At 44.7% G+C, this 21,523-nt stretch overlaps 1 protein-coding gene across 2 annotated transcripts in view; it reads left to right on the forward strand.

The window, feature by feature from the left end:
- LY75 (lymphocyte antigen 75) overlaps positions 1-20,321 on the forward strand; it is an 80,051-nt gene extending 59,730 nt beyond the window's left edge. The window contains exons 27-37 of one of the 2 annotated variants that reach the window (XM_064164264.1): positions 1,743-1,969; positions 6,387-6,555; positions 8,058-8,219; positions 10,213-10,335; positions 10,727-10,921; positions 12,030-12,250; positions 13,593-13,767; positions 15,101-15,268; positions 15,736-15,858; positions 18,246-18,413; positions 18,959-20,321. In XM_064164264.1, the coding sequence (XP_064020334.1) occupies positions 1,743-1,969; positions 6,387-6,555; positions 8,058-8,219; positions 10,213-10,335; positions 10,727-10,921; positions 12,030-12,250; positions 13,593-13,767; positions 15,101-15,268; positions 15,736-15,858; positions 18,246-18,413; positions 18,959-19,143 (1,916 nt within the window). In that variant the 3' untranslated portion in view covers positions 19,144-20,321. Of the gene's footprint in view, positions 1-1,742; positions 1,970-6,386; positions 6,556-8,057; positions 8,220-10,212; positions 10,336-10,726; positions 10,922-12,029; positions 12,251-13,592; positions 13,768-15,100; positions 15,269-15,735; positions 15,859-18,242; positions 18,414-18,958 lie in introns of both variants that reach the window. The other variant, XM_064164257.1, reaches the window with a different exon arrangement.
- Positions 20,322-21,523: the final 1,202 nt, after the last annotated feature.

The raw sequence follows: 21,523 nt of genomic DNA on the forward strand, positions 1-21,523 counted from the left end.
CTGCACACAGCCTCAGCCAGCCTGGCCTCAAACACCTCCAGCCATGGGGCCTCAACCACCTCCCTGGGCAACCCATTCCAGCCTCTCACCACTCTCATGCTCAACAACTTCCTCCTCACCTCCAGCCTGACTCTCCCCACCTCCAGCTTTGCTCCATTCCCCCCACTCCTGTCGCTCCCTGAGAGCCTAAAAAGTCCCTCCCCAGCTTTTTTGTAGCCCACTTCAGATCCTGGAAGGCCACCAGAAGATCCCCTGGGAGCTTCCTCTGCTCCAGCCTGCACAGCCCCAAATCCCTCAGTCTGTGCTCACAGCAGAGCTGCTGCAGCCTCTGAGCATCCTCCTGGCCCTGCTCTGGACACTCTCCAGCATCTCCACATCCCTCTTGTAATGGGGGCTCCAGAACTGGATGCATATCTGTCTACTCTAACCTCCCCCACCACGGGCAGGGACTTCTCAGCTAGGCTCCACTGCTCAAGGCCTCACCCAGCCTGGCCTTGCACACTGCCAGGGAGGAGCCAGCTGCTATGGGTGCATTTGCTATGCATCACTGAGCTGTATGCCTTCAAGTGTGGTGCTGAGAACTGCAGTAACAGCCAGTGCTTAGAGCACAAATAGTGAATTCAACTCCTTCCTAGGCAAGGTGGATTTTCTGCAATTCATTAAGCACATATGGAGACAAAATTGATTCCTGCTATATTTGTGGATGGCAATGAGGAATTCTGGGACTGTACAGTACCAAGATCTGCACAGACAAGTTTCGTGCTCCATTAGATTTGCTTAAGCATAAATAAATAGGCTCAGGAGAGATAACTGAGTCAGGTTTAGCTACTGCTGTACTGCAGCAGAGAGCAGTTGCTCTCTCCCATTCATGTATTTAGTTGTTAGAATGCAATTTAAACTCAGTAAATAGGATTCTTGTTAGCTGTTCATCAAAAATAGCAAGTGTAAAAAGACATGAACCTAAGTAAAATGCTACACAGAAATAGATTGACTGAAAATGATATTTCTCTGCTCTGGTGAGAGCCCACCTGGAGTCCTGCATCCAGCTCTGGAGCCCCTGGGACAAGAGGGATGTGGAGATGCTGGAGAGTGTCCAGAGCAGGGCCAGGAGGATGCTCAGAGGGCTGCAGCAGCTCTGCTGTGAGCACAGACTGAAAGAGTTGGGGCTGTGCAGTCTGGAGCAGAGGAAGCTCCCAGGGGACCTTCTGGTGGCCTTCCAAGATCTGAAGGGGGCTACAAAAAAGCTGGGGAGGGACTTTTGAGGCTGTCAGGGAGTGCCAGGAGTGGGGGGAATGGAGCAAAGCTGGAGGTGGGGAGAGTCAGAGTGGAGGTGAGGAGGAAGTTGTTGAGCATGAGAGTGGTGAGAGGCTGGAATGGGTTGCCCAGGGAGGTGGTTGAGGCCCCATGGCTGGAGGTGTTTGAGGCCAGGCTGGCTGAGGCTGTGTGCAGCCTGCTCTAGGGTAGGGTGTCCCTGGGCATGGCAGGGGGGTTGGAACTGGCTGCTCCTTGTGCTCCCTTTCAACCCTGACTGCTTCTATGATTCTGTTGTGTTTTAAATACATATTTCCTAGCTCATGTGTCAAAACCACTTTCTTCTAACTATTAATGTAATCTCCTTTTGCAGTATTTTTTTTTCCAGGGGGAATTCAAAGACATTTTTCTGTTTGTTACAGAGGAACTGAGAGTTGAAAATGTATTCCAAGTTTAATAACCTAGTGTCTGGATTTCTTTCTTACACACAGGAGCTGCTGATAACCAGACAGAGCAACTTCTTAACGAAACATTGAGCTACCAAAATGTTAACTACATGGTGATTCCCAAGAATTTGTCCTGGAATGATGCAATGGCTGCATGCATAAATAACAAGATGCAGCTGGTTAGCATCACAGACCAGTTCCAGCAGGCTTTTCTTGCTGTTCAGGCTGCCCTTCGTAATTACCCGCTGTGGATTGGACTTTTCAGCAGAGATGTAAGTTTGGTTTTCCTCTCAGACTCTGGCTGAAGGTCATTTTTAGACTTGTGTGAAATAGAACCTGGGATTAAGAATGCAGGGAAGTTGGTGGTGGGGTCTAGTTGATTGGATAGGGCTGAACTGGATGGATAGGTTGGTCTGGATGATCTTGGAGGTCTCTCCCAACCTGGTCGATTCTATGAGTCTATCAAACCCCATGCTGCTCCACTCGCTATGGGAGAAGCTTATCCCCACAGGAGGTGAGCTCTGCCCTAAAATGAGGGAGTCCAAAAAGAGAGAATCACACATCAAGCTCTAAGTGTGCAAAGCCCTTTCTGCAATTAGCTGAAGCTCCAGAGTTTTACTTCAGAGGTACCCTAGTCCAGCAGTCTGATCTGAGATGAAGGAGTCCCAGGATGTCGTCTCACCTCCATTGCTCTGGGACCTCTGACAATTGCTTCATTTCTGTGCTTCTGTTTCCCTGCTCATCATCTTTAGGTTTGGGGTTCATGTTTTTGAAGCCAATGACTTTGTTCCCTGTCCTGCACAATAGGATGTTTATCCCAGCATGCCGTTACTGTAGCTGAAGCTCCAGAGTTTTACTTCAGAGGTACCCCAGTCCAGCAGTCTGATCTGAGATGAAGGAGTCCCAGGATGTCGTCTCACTTCCATTGCTCTGGGACTTCTGACAATTGCTTCATTCTGTGCTTCTGTTTCCCTGCTCATCATCTTTAGGTTTGGGGTTCATGTTTTTGAAGCCAATGACTTTGTTCTCTGTCCTGCACAATAGGATGTTTATCCCAGCATGCCATTACTGTAACTGAAGCTCCAGAGTTGTACTTCAGAGGTACCCCAGTCCAGCAGTCTGATCTGAGATGAAGGAGTTCCAGGATGTCTTCTCACCTCCATTGCTCTGGGAATGGGCTGCCCAGGGAGGTGGTGGAGTCACCATCCCTGGAGGTGTTCAGGCAAAGCCTGGCTGAGGCACTTAGTGCCATGGTCTGGTTGATTGGCCAGGGCTGGGTGCTAGGTTGGCCTGGATGATCTTGGAGGTCTCTTCCAACCTGCTTGATTCTATGATTTCTGAGGTAACTATTTTCATTTAGGGGTAACCATCTGGAGGGTCTCTAGATGAATGTTTTAAATCTTCAGTTCTCCAAGCTGCATAGCTTTTGAGTTCCAGTGGATGGATTGATGATGATGAGACTACTGAGTTTTAAAACACTGTAGGAAGAAGAGATCTATTGTAAAGTGGTAGTGACATAGATGGCTGAGTCATCTTTGTCTCTTCTGTTAGCAAATGACTAATTAGTGTTGACATTTAATGTCATCATCACTTTGTTTGCAGTACCACTCTAGAAAGAGAACCCAAAAAGGGAGAAGCTAGAAGTGGCAAATAAAATCCAAAATGAATCATTGAGTACTCCTGGAGATACATTTCCAAAGCTTAACTTAGACTCCATTGTTGCTTCATGCTGTCTGTACCTGTGCTTTGAGTTCAAGGGAGACATCCCTGAGACAGTTCAGTGGGTTTTTCTTTTTACTTCTCTTTGTTTTGCATTTGGAAAAGGCAATGCAAGAGGCACTGCTTTGACTTGGTTAGTCAGAGGACCTCTTTTAAGGTCTTGGCTGTGGATTGAAAGATTAATGCAATGGCTTGGGCTTGCTTGCAGGGTTTTTCTCCTTGCTGCTGAGCATGAAAGTCTTGAGATAATAGCAAGAAAAATAGTTACAATTGATTTGAGAAGTGCCTTAACCTACAAAGGTGTCTAGGTTCTAATTTAAATTTCCCTGAGACTCAAATATAGTTGATAGAACCAATAACAATTTCAGAGGTGCCCTTCCCTCTTCCCCCTTCTTTCCCAAATGAAAGGGAATTAGATGGAGAGAGAGGAAAGGTAAAGCAGACCCAAAGAAAGAATCTCACTGCGACGTGGAAGTTAAAAGAAGAAATGTTTAACAATAAATACAAGGTTATATGAGGTAGGGAAGTTACAAAAGTGTAGGAAGGGGAAAACAAGATACAAAACATGTAAATATAGAGCCAGATTTGATGGCAATGGGTTTTGTCTGCCTCGTGGTGCTGATGGCCACGTGGTGATGATGGTCACTTGGTGAAACAATAAGCAGCAGGAAACAGGGATGGTGATGCAGGCAGAGAGCAAAACCAGCAAGTCCCCCTGCTTTCGTAGATCTTAGAGAGGAAGGGAGAGTGGGCTAAACCACCATCACCTGGTGGTGTTCAGACCCACCCCTAGGGAGGGATCAAGGCCACCTAGGGTCAGGATCAAGATCACTCTCCCCAGGGAGAGTTAACGCTGTACAAAAGGTTAGTGGTGCTCACTCTGTGTCTGTGGTGTTGTGATCTTACTGTGTCAGTTCAAGAGAGATGCTGAGGTGCTGGAACATGTCCAGAGAAGGGCAGCAAGGCTGTGGAGGTGCCTGGAGCACAGCCCTGTGAGGAGAGGCTGAGGGAGCTAAGGGTGTGCAACCTGCAGAAGAGGAGGCTCAGGGCAGAGCTGTAGCCAGGTGGGGGTTGGTCTCTTCTGCCAGGCAAGCAGCAACAGAAGAAGGGAACACAGCCTCAAGTTGTGCCAGGGGAGGTCTAGGCTGGATGTTAGGAGGAAGTTGTTGTCAGAGAGAGTGATTGGCATTGGAATGGGCTGCCCAGGGAGGTGGTGGAGTGGCTGTGCCTGGAGATATTGAAGCCAAGCCTGGCTGAGGCACTTAGTGCCATGGTCTGGTTGCTTGGGCAGGGCTGGGTGCTAGGTTGGGCTGGATGAGCTTGGAGCTCTCTTCCAACCTGGCTGATTCTGTGATAAATACACTACTGAGCATGCTAGGCAAGGCAGGGGTGAAAATAGAACTTTGAGTATATACTTTGTGGAAAATACTTTTAAAAGGAAACCTGCACTTAGTGAAGAAAGGGAAAGCAGAACTACCTTTGAACCTTTATCCTAAGTGAAGATCAACTGATTAATTTTGCAGCACACAACTCAGGCATGCACTAGTTTTGCACTATTGCAACACTTGGGCACAATTCAAAAGTCACATGAAAGGAAATTATAACAAAACTGGTCAGCAGAACTTGTTACTCCAGTGCTGGAGTCGTAGACACAAAAGAAAGATACAAGCTCATTAAATTACAGAGCAGCAGGGGGATTTCCTGGAGAGAACTTGTAAGTGTAAGATTCCTAAAGGCTGGCTTGCATGCTGGTTGGTTGTGGTTTTCTTCTTATTCCTCTTGCACCCTCCAGGGCTAAAAGGCATAGGAGTTATTAAATCAGTTATCATAGAATCAGTCAGGGCTGGAAGGGACCACAAGGAGCAGCCAGTTCCAATCCCTCTGCCATGCCCAGGGACACCCTACCCTAGAGCAGGCTGCACACAGCCTCAGCCAGCCTGGCCTCAAACACCTCCAGCCATGGAGCCTCAACCACCTCCCTGGGCAACCCATTCCAGACTCTCACCACTCTCCTGCTCAACAACTTCCTCCTCACTGCCAGGCTGAACCTCCCCACCTCCAGCTTTGCTCCATTCCCCCCAGTCCTGTCTCTCCCTGATGACATGGAAAGTCCCTCCCCAGCTTTTTTATAGCCCACTCAGATCCTGCAAGGCCACCAGAAGGTCCTCTGCTCCAGCCTGCACAGCCCCAACTCTTTCAGTCTGTGCTCACAGCAGAGCTGCTGCAGCCCTCTCAGCATCCTCCTGGCCCTGCTCTGGACACTCTCCAGCATCTCCACATCCCTCTTGTCATAGGGGCTCCAGAGCTGGATGCAGGACTCCAGGTGGGGTCTCAGCAGAGCACAGTAGAGGTGAATAATCACCTCCCTGCCCCTGCTGGCCACACTTTTCCTGCTGCAGCCCAGGCTCTGGTTGGCTTTCTGAGCTGCAAGTGCACACTGCTGGCTCATGTTGAGCTTCTTGTCCACCAGACATGTCCTCAACCACCCCCCTGAGCAACCCATTCCAGGCTCTCACCACTCTCATGCTCAAGAACTTCCTCCTTACAGCCAGGCTGAACCATCTCCAGGTTTGCTCCATTCCCCCTCATCCTGTCACTCTTTGTTCAGTACTCATGTATTAGTTTCAGCAGTGTGGAGTAACTGAGGCTGATTACCAGTAACTGACTGTTAGCAGTTTTCCAAGACCAGGTAATTGTCTCTGCCATAGATGGGCAGGTGCAAATGATGTAGATTGAACACCTCATTGCTAGGCCTGCCTGACAATTTGCCTTCCACCTCAGCTAATACCTCTTTCTGCAGCTCCAGGAGCTAGAATCCCAACGCCTGTTAGGCTGTAAGCAGCAGATCAGACACCGAGGGCAGTGGCACACTTGCAGTTCTCACCAGGACCACTGCAAATGTGTAGCCAGTGTAAATATCTTCTCATGCCATTTCCTCTGCCAAGTACTCTCTTACTTCTGCAATGCTAGGGTGGAAAACACTACGGCTGGCTGGATGGGGAGCATGTGAGTTACAGCCGCTGGTCTGAGGATGATGAAGAAGCTGGTGAGGAATGCGTGGTGCTGGATACTGATGGCTTCTGGAGAACCTCTGACTGTGCCTCTGAAGATAGAGGTGCTATTTGCTACGCCTCAGAAAGTATGTATGTGCTACTCTGAGCCTAGCTGGGATGTTTTAGTGAGAGGAATTTGATAGGAAGCTTGCATCCAGAGCCCATGCAAGGGCTCTCAAGTAACTCTGCCAGTGTGTATATATATATGTATGTATACCTGGACTTCAGCTAGGCCTTTGACACCATCTACCACAGCAAGCTCCTGGCCAACCTGGCAGCTCATGGTTTGAACACATTCACTCTAATATGAGTCAAGAACTGGCTGGAAGGCCGGGCCCAGAGAGTGGTGGTGAATGGTGCCACATGCAGTTGGCAGCTGTCGCTAGTGATGTGCCCCAGGGATCAGTGCTGGGCACAGTCCTGTTCAATATCTTTATTGATGATCTGGAGTAGGGGATTGAGTCCAGCATCAGTGAGTTTGCAGATGACACCAAGCTAGGAGCAGCTGTGGAGCTGTTGGAAGGTAGGAGAGCCCTGCAGAGTGACTTGGACAGGCTGGATGGGTGGGCAGAGGCCAATGGGATGAGACTGAACAAGGCCAAGTGCAGGGTTCTGCACTTTGGCCACAACAACCCCAAGCAGCACTGCAGGCTGGGGACAGAGTGGCTGAAGAGCAGCCAGGCAGAGAGGGACCTGGGGGTGCTGGTGGATAGTAGGCTGAAGACGAGGCAGCAGTGTGCTAAATGCTAAGCTTAGCTCTTTAATACTGCTCATAGCTCCTGCTTTAAAACTCTACAGCCTGTTTAATTTGGTCAGTAAGAACTTTATGTACTGCTTATTGTACCGCAAGCAAAGCCTGGCTGGAGCACTGAGTGCCATGCTCTAGTTGATTGGGCAGGGCTGGGTGCTAGGTTGGACTGGATGAGCTTGGAGGTCTCTTCCAACCTGCTTGATTCTATGATTCTAATAGTACTAACCCAATTGTAACCAATATTTTGTGTGAAGTGTGGGGATTTGGAACCCTGTGCTAGTTTGAGCCTAGCTGGGGTATTTTAGTGAGAGGACTTTGATGCTAAGCTTGTATCCAGAGCCCATGCAAGGGCTCTCAGGTAACTCTGCCAGTGTGTATATATGTAAATGTGTGGCTCATGTTTAGAACACATAAAACATGCATGTGCTCTGCATAATCCTAACAAACTCCTTTCATAGCTGCACAACCCTTCTGCATGGGCTGCTATTTCAATAGTGTTAACCCTATTGTAACCAGTGTTGTATGTGAAGTGTGGGGATTTGCAACCCTGTGCTAGTTTGAGCCTAGCTGGGCTATTTTAGTGAGAGGAATTAGATGCTAGGCTGTGAAAAGGAAACAGTGCTGATGTCTACCTATATAACATAATAATAGTGAGTAGTTGCTGCCCTCTGTATTCTTCAATGCTGCTTGCTGGTGGGTTTGTTACTTCAAAAAGGAAAGGAAAGTGAGAGCACCAAGGTGTTACACTTGGAGAGGATGGTGCTCATTTGTCTTGCATGTCTGTCTTTAACTGTTGTTATTAAGTCATGTCCTGGTTGTCTCCTTTCCTTTCCCTAGAGAAGACTGAAAAAGAACAAGTTGCACAAGTTAAATGCCCACACAAGATTAAAAATACACCGTGGATATCATTTAGGAACAATTGTTACACTTTTATGGTAACAAAAAACAGATGGAGAGAGTTGAAGTCCCAAGAAGCTCATCATTTATGCAAGAAAATGAGTAAGTACTGTGTCATATTGCAGGTATTGATGGCATCTTATCAGCTGGGGGGAGATGAGTTTTAGATCTGAGTCACTTGCTTACAGTGACAGCAAAGGGAGCCTTAAGAAAGGCTGCAGCATCTGGAAATGTACAGGAGTGTTGCACTGCCCAACGCTGTTTGCTCCTGCGCTGCTCTGATGAAAAGTGCCATAGGTAGGAGAGTTTGAGAGAGATGGCTGGGGACCATTGCTAACAGAGCTCTGAAAGGCTGGAAGGTGTCTCTCTCTTTCTCTCTTTCTCTCTTTCTCTCTTTCTCTCTTTCTCTCTTTCTCTCTTTCTCTCTTTCTCTCTTTCTCTCTTTCTCTCTTTCTCTCTTTCTCTCTTTCTCTCTTTCTCTCTTTCTCTCTTTCTCTCTTTCTCTCTTTCTCTCTTTCTCTCTTTCTCTCTTTCTCTCTTTCTCTCTTTCTCTCTTTCTCTCTTTCTCTCTTTCTCTCTTTCTCTCTTTCTCTCTTTCTCTCTTTCTCTCTTTCTCTCTTTCTCTCTTTCTCTCTTTCTCTCTTTCTCTCTTTCTCTCTTTCTCTCTTTCTCTCTTTCTCTCTTTCTCTCTCTCTTTCTCTCTTTCTCTCTTTCTCTTTCTCTCTCTCTTTCTCTCTTTCTCTCTCTCTTTCTCTCTCTCTTTCTCTCTCTCTTTCTCTCTCTCTTTCTCTTTCTCTTTCTCTTTCTCTTTCTCTTTCTCTTTCTCTTTCTCTTTCTCTTTCTCTTTCTCTTTCTCTTTCTCTTTCTCTTTCTCTCTCTCTCTCTCTCTCTCTCTCTCTCTTTCTCTTTCTCTTTCTCTTTCTCTTTCTCTTTCTCTTTCTCTTTCTCTTTCTCTTTCTCTTTCTCTCTCTCTTTCTCTCTCTCTCTTTCTCTCTCTCTCTTTCTCTCTCTCTTTCTCTCTCTCTTTCTCTCTCTTTCTCTTTCTCTTTCTCTTTCTCTTTCTCTTTCTCTTTCTCTTTCTCTTTCTCTTTCTCTTTCTCTTTCTCTTTCTCTTTCTCTTTCTCTTTCTCTTTCTCTTTCTCTTTCTCTTTCTCTTTCTCTTTCTCTTTCTCTTTCTCTTTCTCTTTCTCTCTCTCTTTCTCTCTCTCTCTCTCTCTCTTTCTCTTTCTCTTTCTCTTTCTCTTTCTCTTTCTCTTTCTCTTTCTCTCTCTCTCTCTCTCTCCCCCTCTTTCTCTCTCTCTCTCTCCCCCTCTTTCTCTCTCTCTCTCTCTCCCCCTCTTTCTCTCTCTCTCTCTCTCTCCCCCTCTTTCTCTCTCTCTCTCTCTCTCCCCCTCTTTCTCTCTCTCTCTCTCTCTCTCCCCCTCTTTCTCTCTCTCTCTCTCTCTCCCTCGGGTTTATAATTGTTTTCTTCTTGCCAACTTTCTGCCTTTACAGTCATATTTACTTCATGTATTTTCCCCCCCTCCTTGCTGTGTGGGACACTTAGGTGAACAAAGTAAACACTTAGGTGAACAAAGAATAGTCCCATTCAGAAAAGCACGTGGGCTTTTTCCTTCCATCCTGAATGAACGACAAGCTCAGGAACAGCTTCCCTCTTTGTTAAACCATTGCTGGTGGCACTTCAGGCCATGCCTGCTTCCAGAAACTGGTTTTATTTTTCATGTGCTGATGTAAATTCACTCTTAATGCTCTTTCCCTGCTAGGCAGTGCAAGAAAGTCAGGGAAGTTTGCTGCTGGTTTTGTGTTCCATGCGGAGAATTTTGATTACATGGAACTTGAGGTGGCAGTAGGGCCCACAAATCTTTCTGAGGCTGCTACCTTTCCCTTATCCACAAAACCAGAGGGAGAACTCTTGATTCAAACCTTTGAACGTTGCTTTTTTGCACTGTTCATTTAATTACGCTGGCGTAAAGAGTGAGCCTTGACCCGGTCTTGACCTCTCTCTAATAATTATCAGCAATAATAGGAAAAAAGTATTTCTTTTGTAACTGAAAAGTTGATTTCTGAGAAAGTAACTTGAGGAACTTTTCAACAGACCCAGAAGCCTTTGTTCTGAGCGTTCGAGATGAGGAAGAGAATAACTTTGTTACTGAGCAGCTTCATGCATTCAGTGGCCTGGCTATGTGGGTCTGGCTGGGTGTGATTTATGATGACAATGGTAAGATTTAAGGTTTCTTCTCTTAATAACTGGATTGGAGACAAAGCTTACAGCATTCTGTGCATGCTTCTTGCATGTTTGGGTGTAGAAATAGAACCTCATTATACTTTTGCCTCCACTTTATATTTCTTCTAGAAGAGACTAACCGGATGTGCGTTCTGTTTGAGCCATAATTAGATCCAGGATGTCCTGTTTAGTCTAGATTTGATTGCCCTGAAAAGCAAGGCTTAATGGATGAGTAATGGTAATGGATTTAGCATTGTGTATGGAACTGATTTGTAGTAACTTTAGAGTGTCACTGCTTCCTTTCCAAAGTGAGCATCTGTGAATGTCATAGGTAGAGTTAAATGGTACTGCCAACGGTATAGTAAATATGAACCATCTTCCACAGATAAAGCTCTCAAGTGGTATGATGAAACTCATCTGACTTACAATAACTGGAGGCTGGGAAGACCTGACATAAAGAAGAACAGTTTTTTTGCTGGTGTTAACCTGGATGGGTTTTGGGATATTTACAATTACTCCCAAAGCTGGCATGCTCATCACTATAACGTGTACAGCATCCTCGCCTGTAAAATCGAAAGGGGTAAGTAAGAGAGAAGATCACACAGGATTACAGGATACTAGGGCTTGGAAGGGACCCAAGGAGATCATCAAGTCTAACCTTCAAGTCCCTCTCCTCAGGAATGCTCTCCAGCCCAGTCTGTATTTGTGCTTGGGGTTGCCACGACCCAGATACAGGACCTTGCATTTGGTCTTGTTGAACCTCTTGAGGTTGGCTTGTGCCCACCTCTGCAGCCTGTCCCAGTCCCTCTCGATGGCATCGAGTCCCACCCTCCTGCCAGAGCAGGACCACACAATCTAGCACAGATCACAGAGGAACACATCCAGACAGGCCTTGAAAGTCTCAAGAAAAGGAGACTCCACAACCCCTCTGGGCAGCCTGTGCCAGTGCTCTGTGACCCTTGCAGTAAAGAAGTTCCCCTTTGTGTTAAGGTGGAACCTCCTGTGCTGCAACTTACACCCACTGCTCCTTGTCCTGTCCCAGGGAGCATGAGCCTCATCCAATACTGCATATTGATTTAAATTGCAGAATCACAGAATGTGAGTTGGAAGTGGGTGGTGGCAGGAGTTGGAAGGGAGTCATGGTAGGAGTTGGAAGGGGGTCATGAAGGTTATCTGTTCTCATCACCCTGCTAAAGCAGATTTCCTAGAATGAGTTGTCCAGGCAGGCTGTGAATATCTATAGAGAAGGAGGCTCCACAAGCCAGAGGGGCAGCCTGTGCCAGTGCTCTGTCACCCTCGAGCTAAAAAAACTTCCCTCCTCTTCAGCTGAAACTTCTGGTGTTCCAGTTTGTTCCTGTTGTCCCATGTCCTGTTGCTGGGCACTAATTCTGCAGCAGCTGCTGTACAAGGCTTCAGTTTTGCTGCCAGTTGAACAAGTGGCACAGCTGCCTTGGGCTTCTGGGGTGATGTGATCAGGCTGTGCATCACTGCTGGTGTTTGCTCTACTCCTCCATCAAGTGCTCAGTGTTCAAAGTAGTGAAAGGTGACTTACTTGATGGAAGTGGCTTGCACTGAACACTTTAAGGCTTGAGCTGCATCGACACAAATTGATTTTAATGCTTCCTGCATGTTCCTAGTAACATGAATGAAGTGCACAGAACTTGTTGTATTCCTATCCTCTGAAACAGGACCCCAGCAGTCCAAGCTTCCACTGCCTGAATCTATTCCACATGGAAACAGAACATACAGGATCCTTCAGAAAAAGCTGACCTGGTACGAGGCACTGAGAGAATGCAAGCAAAATGGGAGTGATTTAGCAAGTGTCCACAGTGAATCACAGCAGTTATTTCTAGAAGATCTTGTCAAGAAGGATGGCTATCCTCTGTGGCTTGGGTTGTCAATTCATGATGTAAGTACAGCCTGTTGGGGAGGCCTGGAGCAGAGCTTGTAAATAATTCTGTGCACAGGATATGAAGTGTTTTCCAAGTTGTTGGAATCTGGATGTGCTGGAGTGTGTCCAGAGAAGGGCCACTGGGTGGATCAGAGGGCTGCAGCAGCTCTCCTATGAGGACAGACTGAGGGATTTGGGCCTCTTCAGGCTGGAGCAGAGGAGGCTCCCAAGTGACCTTCTGGTGGCCTTCCAGGATCTGAAGGGGGCTACAAAAAAGCTGGGTAAAGACTTTTCAGGACATCAGGGAAAGACAGGACTGGGGGGAATGGAGCAAAGCTGGAGGTGGGGAGATTCAGCCTGGCCATGAGGAGGAAGTTGTTGAGCAGGAGAGTGGTGAGAGGCTGGAATGGGTTGCCCAGGGAGGTGGTTGAGGCCCCATGGCTGGAGGTGTTTAAGGCCAGGCTGGCTGAGGCTGTGTGCAGCCTGCTCTAGGGTAGGGCGTCCCTGGCCATGGCAGGGGGGTTGGAACTGGTTGCTCCTTGTGGTCCCTTCCAACCCTGACTGACTCTGATTCTGATTAGTCCAGGTCAGGACTGACTCTCCAGAGCAGTTCAGGAGCTGACTTCCATCAAATTGTGTCCCTCTCCCAGGAGGCAGAGCAGGAGGCAACTTCAGATCTTCCTCCCCCTCTGTCTGCTGAATCTTGGAGCCAAAAGCTTGTGGCCCCAAGCCTGCTTCCCACACAAACTGCTGGACCTGGTCATGGAAGTTAACTGGCAGGACTGGCAGTGGACTGATCTGGCAGACACCTCTACGAGATGTGTGATTTCTCTGCATACCTTTGCCACCTCTGCCTGCTTTTTGGTCTCAGTGGGTCCCTCCACTTCCCACAGCTGACTCATCACTGCTGTGGGTTTGCAGCGGTAGGAGCTAGTACTGCAAAGCATTCCTGAGCTGCCCAGCTTCGCTTGCTGAGGCCATCTCAACAGCTTAGCAGTTTACACCGTATCTAGCAATGGTCATAGCAAGGAAGGCAGAGTGCTCAAATGGAACAGCAGGAGGAAATGAAGTGAACTGTTTCCTGCAGAATGAAAGGAGGCAGATTGCAGGTTTAAACTTGTGAACATGCTGCACTTCCCTCAGCTTGCACAAATAATCAGGAATTAATGTTAACTGATTGGAAAATAACAGAGTGTGTTGTACATTTCTTTAGCTTGGATGTAGGAAATGAGGCCACCTGCACTTTATCACTCTAGAAGGGCTGAATCCTTCTGCAGGACTCGGTAATGACTGACAAAACTTAAACCACAGCATATGGTTGGGGTTTAAAAGCTGTGGGGTTTTTTTTTTCTTTAATTAGGGAAGTAAAACTAATTTTGAATGGTCAGATGGAAGCCATTTTGACTACTATCCTTGGGAACTGGAGCACTCAAATACTACTGAGAACTGTGTTCTGCTGGATACTAAAGGGTCTTGGAACCGTACAAAATGCACAGGTGTCGCTGAAGGTGCCATTTGCTACACCCCTCCAAACAGTAAGTGTTGGTCTTAGTGTTTTGTGTAGTTGTCTTATCTCTGCCATCTTTACATGTTGTATTTAGGACTGGAGATGAAGGCTGAAATGCAACATGATTCCCTCTTAAAGAGGAGTTGTCTGTCAGGAGCGGTGAAACACTTTGTGCTGGTTTGAGCCTAGCTGGAATATTTTAGTGAGAGGAATTAGATGCTAGGCTGGGAAAAGGAAACAGTGCTGATGTCTGCTGCACTCATAGGCTTGCTGAGATCTATAAAAACAAGAACATAAATATAGATAACAGAGTTGCTCTCTGGCTCTGGGTGCCTGCACTTCTCTCCCTAGCCTGCTGTCTAACTAATCCCTCTGCTTCCTAACCCCTCTGGCCGATTCTCCAAACTCACCTTGAACATAAGGCAAAGCCTGGGATAAGGTAGAGGGGTGTAAAGGAGGTGGAAAGGGTGATTGGGAGCCCCTCCTGGGCACTCTGGTTTCTGGGAGGGCTGCTGTGTTTCTGTATTACTTTTTACCTTGTCTATTTCTGTCTCTAGCTGTACAGATTGTCACTATCTGCTTGTGTATTTTGCTAAGCTGTGAATGTGAAGTTTCATTCCTTAATTTCCAGCTCAGCTGAGCCTAGTCTGGATGATTTCATAAGTATAGGGGGGCAGGTAACACCCAAACCATCACACTGCTTGTGTACTGTGCTAAACTGTAAATGTGAAGCTTCATTCCTTAATTTCCATCTCAGCTGAGTCTAATCTGGGTGACTTCATAAGTGGGGGGGCAGGTAACACCCAAACCATCACAGACGTGCAGCCTGGATGAGCATCATTTTTAATGAGCCTTACAATAGCTGAACTTGTAAAGAGTGGCTGAAAATAAACCCTCGACTCTGAACAGTAACAGGAATAGAACAAGAGAAGTTTTGGTGATGGAAACAAATCAGATCCCAGCCTTTACCATTTCTTCTTGTGGCTTTCTTAAGTGTGGGGGAGCAGGTAACACCCAACCCATCACACACTTCTAAATACTCAGGGCAGATTCATGCTCTCCATTTCAGTGGCAAAAAGCTCAAACACTCCTGGTCACTTTTTGCTTGCCTGTAGTGTGACTGTCAAACTGCATGTGTCCTTATCAGTCACACACAAACTTCCAACCCCCTTAAAAGGCAAGAAAAAATGGTCCCCAAGTCCATTTACAGATAAATTCATCTGTAACAGGTGAAGAAACAAAGTAAGATAATTGAATCGCGGGTGTTGGTAGGAGTAGTCCTCATTACTTGCTCAACTGTCCTGTTACTGCACAAATTCTTGCAGCAGAAATCATGTCATCTTTTTGCTTGGTCTTTGCAGAGAGACAATTACAGCCAAAGGAAGCAAGCAGAACCCCAGGCTGCCCACAGATCAGTGACACCCTGCCCTGGGTACAGTACAAGGATCACTGCTACGCCTTCGACATGGCCTTCTATAACTTTTCAGTGTACAGTGTGGAAGATGCTAAGAAAGTCTGCCAGAAACTGAGTATGTTTGCAGGTTGTGTGTAAAGAGCATAATTAGTTCACCACTTGAAAAGAAATAAAACCCCACAAGGAAAAAAACCTACACTGGTTCATAGTTTAGCTTCTCACCTCTTCTGCTTCTCTTTAGAAGAGGAATGAATAGATTCATAGAATCAACCAGGTTGGAAGATACCTCCAAGTTCATCCAGTCCAACCTAGCACCCAACTCTATCCAGTCAACTAGACCATGGCACTAAGTGCCTCATCCAGGCTTTTCAGTAGTGTAGGGGGTGGAGGTTTGTATCTTTGTTCAGCAGGTTCCTTCTAGCTAATTTCACAAGCCCACATCTTTATTCAGCAGGTTACTTGTAGCTAATTTTAGAAGCCTCCATCAGCAAATCTTTTCACATGGTAATTGTTACTCCACAGAACACTCAATCTACAAGCTCTGAAGCTGCAATTCTGACTGGTTCTTTTTCTTCCCCTTAGATCCTTCAGCAACCCTGCTGACTATAGTGGACGCTGAAGAAAATGCATTTGTGAGCACACACATAAAGGAAAATGATCTCATCACCAAGAATGTATGGCTTGGCCTGGCTCAGAGCTCTAAGGGTGAGAAGTACCAAGCATGTTTGAGTGTTTTTGTGTCATGAATAAAAATGCACAAATCCTTGAACAAGAAAGCAGTTTTGTGAGGTTGATAGCCTACAGTAACTCCTGACTGAGGTTTAAATCCCTTGTTGAGTGTTAGAAAGCCCTTAGGGCTTCATTGTAGCTTAAGTCTCTTCCTTGTGCACACTGAAGATATTCAGCAATCACTGAAATTCCTTTTTCCCCTGTGCTGTCGTTGCTGCTTAATGGTTCAGCTGCAAATGCATCTAATGCTAGAGATCTGGCAAAGAGGTGCCTAAAAGTGATCTCTTCATCTTGATTTAAATTTATTTTTAACTATTTAATGATTTATTTTTTTCATTTTTCAATTAAGTCTCTTCCTTGTGCACACTGCAGATACTCAGGAGCCACTGAAGTTCCTTTTCCCCCAGTACTGTCGTTGCTGCTTAATGGTTCAGCTGCAAATGCATCTAATGCTAGAGATCTGGCAAAGAGGTGCCTAAAAGTGATCTCTTCATGTTGATTTAAATTTATTTTTAACTATTTAATGATTTATTTGTCCATTTTTCAATTAAGTCTCTTTCTTGTGTACACTGAAGATAGTCAAGAGCCACTGAAATTCTTTTTTCCCCAGTGCTGTCGTTGCTGCCTAATAGTTCAGCTGCAAATGCATCTAATGCTAAGATCTGGCAAAGAGGTGCCTAAAAGTGATCTCTTCATGTTGATTTAAATTTATTTTTAACTATTTAATGATTTATTTGTTCATTTTTCAATTAAGTCTCTTCCTTGTGTACAGTGAAGATAGATACTCAGGAGTCACTGAAATTCCTTTTTCCCTAGTGCTGCCTAATACTTCATCTGCAAATGCATCTAATGCTAAAGATCTGGCAAAGAGGTGCCTAAAAGTGATCTCTTCATTTTGATTTAAATTTATTTTTAACTATTTAATGATTTATTTTTTTCATTTTTCAATTAAGTCTCTTCCTTGTGCACACTGCAGATACTCAGGAGCCACTGAAGTTCCTTTTCCCCCAGTACTGTCGTTGCTGCTTAATGGTTCAGCTGCAAATGCATCTAATGCTAAAGGTCTGGCAAAGAGGTGCCTAAAAGTGATCTCTTCATGTTGATTTAAATTTATTTTTAACTATTTAATGATTTATTTGTCCATTTTTCAATTAAGTCTCTTCCTTGTGTACACTGAAGATAGTCAAGAGCCACTGAAATTCATTTTTCCCCAGTGCTGTCATTGCTGCCTAATAGTTCAGCTGCAAATGCATCTAATGCTAAGATCTGGCAAAGAGGTGCCTAAAAGTAATCTCTTCATGTTGATTTAAATTTATTTTTAACTATTTAATGATTTATTTATTCATTTTTCAATTAAGTCTCTTCCTAGTGTACAGTGAAGATAGATACTCAGGAGTCACTGAAATTCCTTTTTCCCTAGTGCTGCCTAATACTTCATCTGCAAATGCATCTAATGCTAAAGATCTGGCAAAGAGGTGCCTAAAAGTGATCTCTTCATCTTGATTTAAATTTAACTATTTGATGATTTATTTTAAAGTTTCTTTAAATGTGATAGATTTGGTGTGAAACCAAAGCTACTCAGCCGTGGAAATAAGACTCAGCTAGGAACGTTCATTTTAAAGCAACCTACAGCAGCTTCAGTTTTCAGTTTGGTTGAAACAAGTCCAGATCAAAACAGCTTGAAATACTCTAAAATCAAATATCAAAGTACTCTTGCACTGAGGATGGTGAGACCTCTGACCCAGATTGGGCAGGAGGTGGGAGATGCTTCCTCCCTGGAACTATTCCAAGTCAGGTTGGCCAGGGCTCTGAACGACTTAATCCAATTGAAGATGTCTACAACTACCTGAAGGGAGGTTGCAGCCAGGTGGGGTTGGGCTCTTCTGCCAGGCACCCAGCAACAGAACAAGAGGACACAGTCTCAAGTTGTGCCAAGGGAGGTATAGGCTTGATAAGGGGAGGAAGTTGTTGTCAGAGAGAGTGATTGGCATTGGAATGGGCTGCCCAGGGAGGTGATGGAGTCACCATCTCTGGAGGTGTTCAAGACAAGCCTGGCTGAGGCACTTAGTGCTGTGGTCTGGTTGATTGGAGAGGTCTGGGTGCTAGGTTGGACTGGATGATCTTGGAGGTCTCTTCCAACCTGGTTGATTCTATGTTTCTATGTCCCTGCTGACTGCAGGGAGGTTGCACTTGATGACCTTTAATGGTCCCTTCCAACCTAAAGCATTCTAAGCTTGGGCATTATTGCTTTTATCATATGGGACAGATACTCCACCCCTGTTTCTTTTGGCAACCTAACGAGGCCCTTAGGTCGTGAATGTGTAGCATTACAGCATAGTCTGTATCTTTTCTCCCTCCAGCAGATCAGTCCCTGAACTGGCTTGATGGCTCATCAGTTAATTATGTCAACTGGGAAAACAGAAGTGCAGAGATCAACGAGAAATGCAGTGTTATCCTGTCCACAACTGGCACGTGGGCCAAAGTCGACTGCAGTCGTAGTCAAAGCAGAGTGGTTTGCAAAGCTCCTCTAGGTACGGACCCGCCGAGTCCGGCAGAGCCTTCCTGTGGCAGTGACTGTAACCAGGAGTTTGGGTTTTGGTGGGGAAGGTCTCTAGAGAAGAGGAGGCTCTCAGGTGACCTCTTGTGGCCTTCCAGGATCTGAAGGGGGCCTACAAAAAGGCTGGGGAGGGACTTTTGAGGCTGTCAGGGAGTGGCAGGGCTGGGGGAAATGGAGCAAAGCTGGAGGTGGGGAGAGTCAGAGTGGATGTGAGGAGGAAGTTGTTGAGCATGAGAGTGGTGAGAGGCTGGAATGGGTTGCCCAGGGAGGTGGTTGATGTCCCATGGCTGGAGGTGTTTGAGGCCAGGCTGGCTGAGGCTGTGTGCAGCCTGCTCTAGGGTAGGGTGTCCCTGGGCATGGCAGGGGGGTTGGAACTGGCTGCTCCTTGTGGTCCCTTCCAACCCTGCCTGATTCTGTGACCCCAAACACACACGGTCTTAGTGTGTAGCCACATAAGCGTCAAACAAGATCCTCTCAGCCAAACTACTGAATAACTACTTGTGTTTTCTTTCATTACAGGTTCTAACCATACTGGAGTGGCTGTAGCATTTGCCCTGCTCATTATCTTAGTCCTAATTGTTGGCTTAGTGTGGTACCTGTATAAAAAGCAGCATCTTCACTGGAGTGCCTTCTCAACAGTACGCTACCAAAGAGGGATGAACGATGATGAAACAGATGATATGTTCACAAAAGACAGCTATTGAGGAGCTGTTCCTTCTGGGCCATTTAGCATGAACTTCACTGTGTGAAGCCTTAAGGAATATGAACTATTTGATGTTTTCTTACTTCTTTTTGGAAAAGCAATAAGAAGGTTATTCCTGGGGTGGGGGGGGAGGTTTTGGTCTTTTATAGAAGTGCAATTTTTACTCAAGTCCACGGTAATTAATTACGTTTGACCTCAGCCATGTGTAAGGTGGAAGGTTTCTAAACTTCTGTGATACTTTTTCATCTACCAAGGGTTTTTCTCTTCACCTGAAAGAAGGTTTTAATGGAATCATTAATGCCAACAGCACTTCAGGCAACATCACCTTGATGAATGCACTCAAAGCCGCTTACATGAATTCTCCATCCTTTGTCCAATTATCCATCAGTAACTTCATGCCAAATGGTTTACCATTCTGATATGCTGTAAGGGTTTTGCTGCTTATGTTAGGTTACCCTGGAGAAGCAAGAAGCAGCTGGAAATTTTGGTACAGCAGGGGTGAAGGGCCTTACCAGACAATTAAGAATTCATTCCCATCTAGCTAGCATGGTAATGTTTTCTTCTTACAGTGGAGGGAGATCATACTGTGATTGTTTTCCCCTCCCAAACACATGAAAGCCCCTCTGTGTTGTAGAGGCCAGACAAGAATCTCTCAGAATGTAGTCATGGGGAAATACCTTACACTAAAGCCATACCATCTAGGAGGAAATTAAATACACCGAGATTGTTTGAAGCCTGAGACTGTGGCAAGCTAGCAGATCACTGCTCTTATCCCCTAAGGTGGGGCTCATGAAGATAACCCGTTAAGGGCTAACTGCAAACACAAGCACAACTCAAGATACAATTGAAAGCCTTAGCCCTCTGAAAGCCAAGGCACGAACGTTTCATCCTGCGACAGAACTGCTCCTTAAGCAAAGTGGTTGTTCTGTTGCATTTTAACAGCTCCTTTCACAACGTTCTGAAAGCACAAAACAGCAGAAATTTTTACAGTGAAAATCAGCATCTGAACCTAAGCATTATCAAATAAGATGATAAAAAACTGCACTGGGAGAAGTTTTTTAGAGAAAGAAACACACCACACTCTCTTCTGCATCCTCAGACTACTCCTAAATTAGACTGGAATGATTTCCTTGTAGATTAAAACACCAACATGATTTCCTTGTAGATTAAAACACCACCATGATTTCCTTGTAGATTAAAACACCACCATGATTTCCTTGTAGATTAAAACACCACCATGATTTTCTTGTAGATTAAAACACCACCATGATTTTCTTGTAGATTAAAACACCACCATGATTATTTCCTTGTAGATTAAAACACCACAATGATTTTTCCTTGTAGATTAAAACACCAAAATTATTTTCCTTGTAGATTAAAACACCAAAAATATTTTCTTGTAGATTAAAACACCAAGATGATTTTTCCTTGTATATTAAAACACCAAAAGTATTTCTCCTTGTATATTAAAACACCAAAATGATTTTTCTTGTAGATTAAAACACCTAAATGATTTTCATGTATATTAAAACACCAAGATGATTTTTCCTTGTATATTAAAACACCAAAAATACTTCTCCTTGTATATTAAAACACCAAAATGATTTTTCTTGTAGATCAAAACACCAAAATGATTTTTCTTGTAGGTCAAAACACTAAAATGATTATTTCCTTGTAGATTAAAACACCAAAATGATTTTTCTTGTAGATTAAAACACCAAAATGATTTTTCTTGTAGGTCAAAACACTAAAATGATTATTTCCTTGTAGATTAAAACACCAAAATGATTTCTCCTTGCAGATCAAAACACCAAAACGATTTTTTCCTTGTAGATTAAAACACCAAAATTATTTTCCTTGTAGATCAAAACACCAAAACGATTTTTCTTGTAGATCAAAATACCAAAACGATTTTTTCCTTGCAGATTAAAACACCAAGATGATTTTTCCTTGTAGATTAAAACACCTAAATTATTTCCTTGTAGATTAAAACACCAAAATTATTTCCATGTAGATTAAAACACCAAAATTGTTATTTCCTTGTAGATTAAAAAACCAAAATGATTTTTCTTGTAGATTAAAACACCAAAATTATTTCCATGTAGATTAAAAAAACAAAATTATTTTTCTTGTAGATTAAAAAACCAAAATGATTTTTTTCCTTGTAGATTAAAACACCCAAAATTATTTCCTTGTAGATTAAAACACCAAAATTATTATTTCCTTGTAGCTCAAAACACCAAAATGATTTCTCCTTGCAGATCAAAACACCAAAATGATTTCTCCTTGCAGATCAAAACACCAAAATGATTTTCCTTGTAGATTAAATCACCAAAATTATTTTCCTTGTAGATCAAAATACCAAAACGATTTTTTCCTTG

This window comes from Pogoniulus pusillus, chromosome 2 (genome assembly GCF_015220805.1).
Source record: "Pogoniulus pusillus isolate bPogPus1 chromosome 2, bPogPus1.pri, whole genome shotgun sequence".
In the NCBI taxonomy this organism is placed as follows: Eukaryota; Metazoa; Chordata; class Aves; order Piciformes; family Lybiidae; genus Pogoniulus; species Pogoniulus pusillus.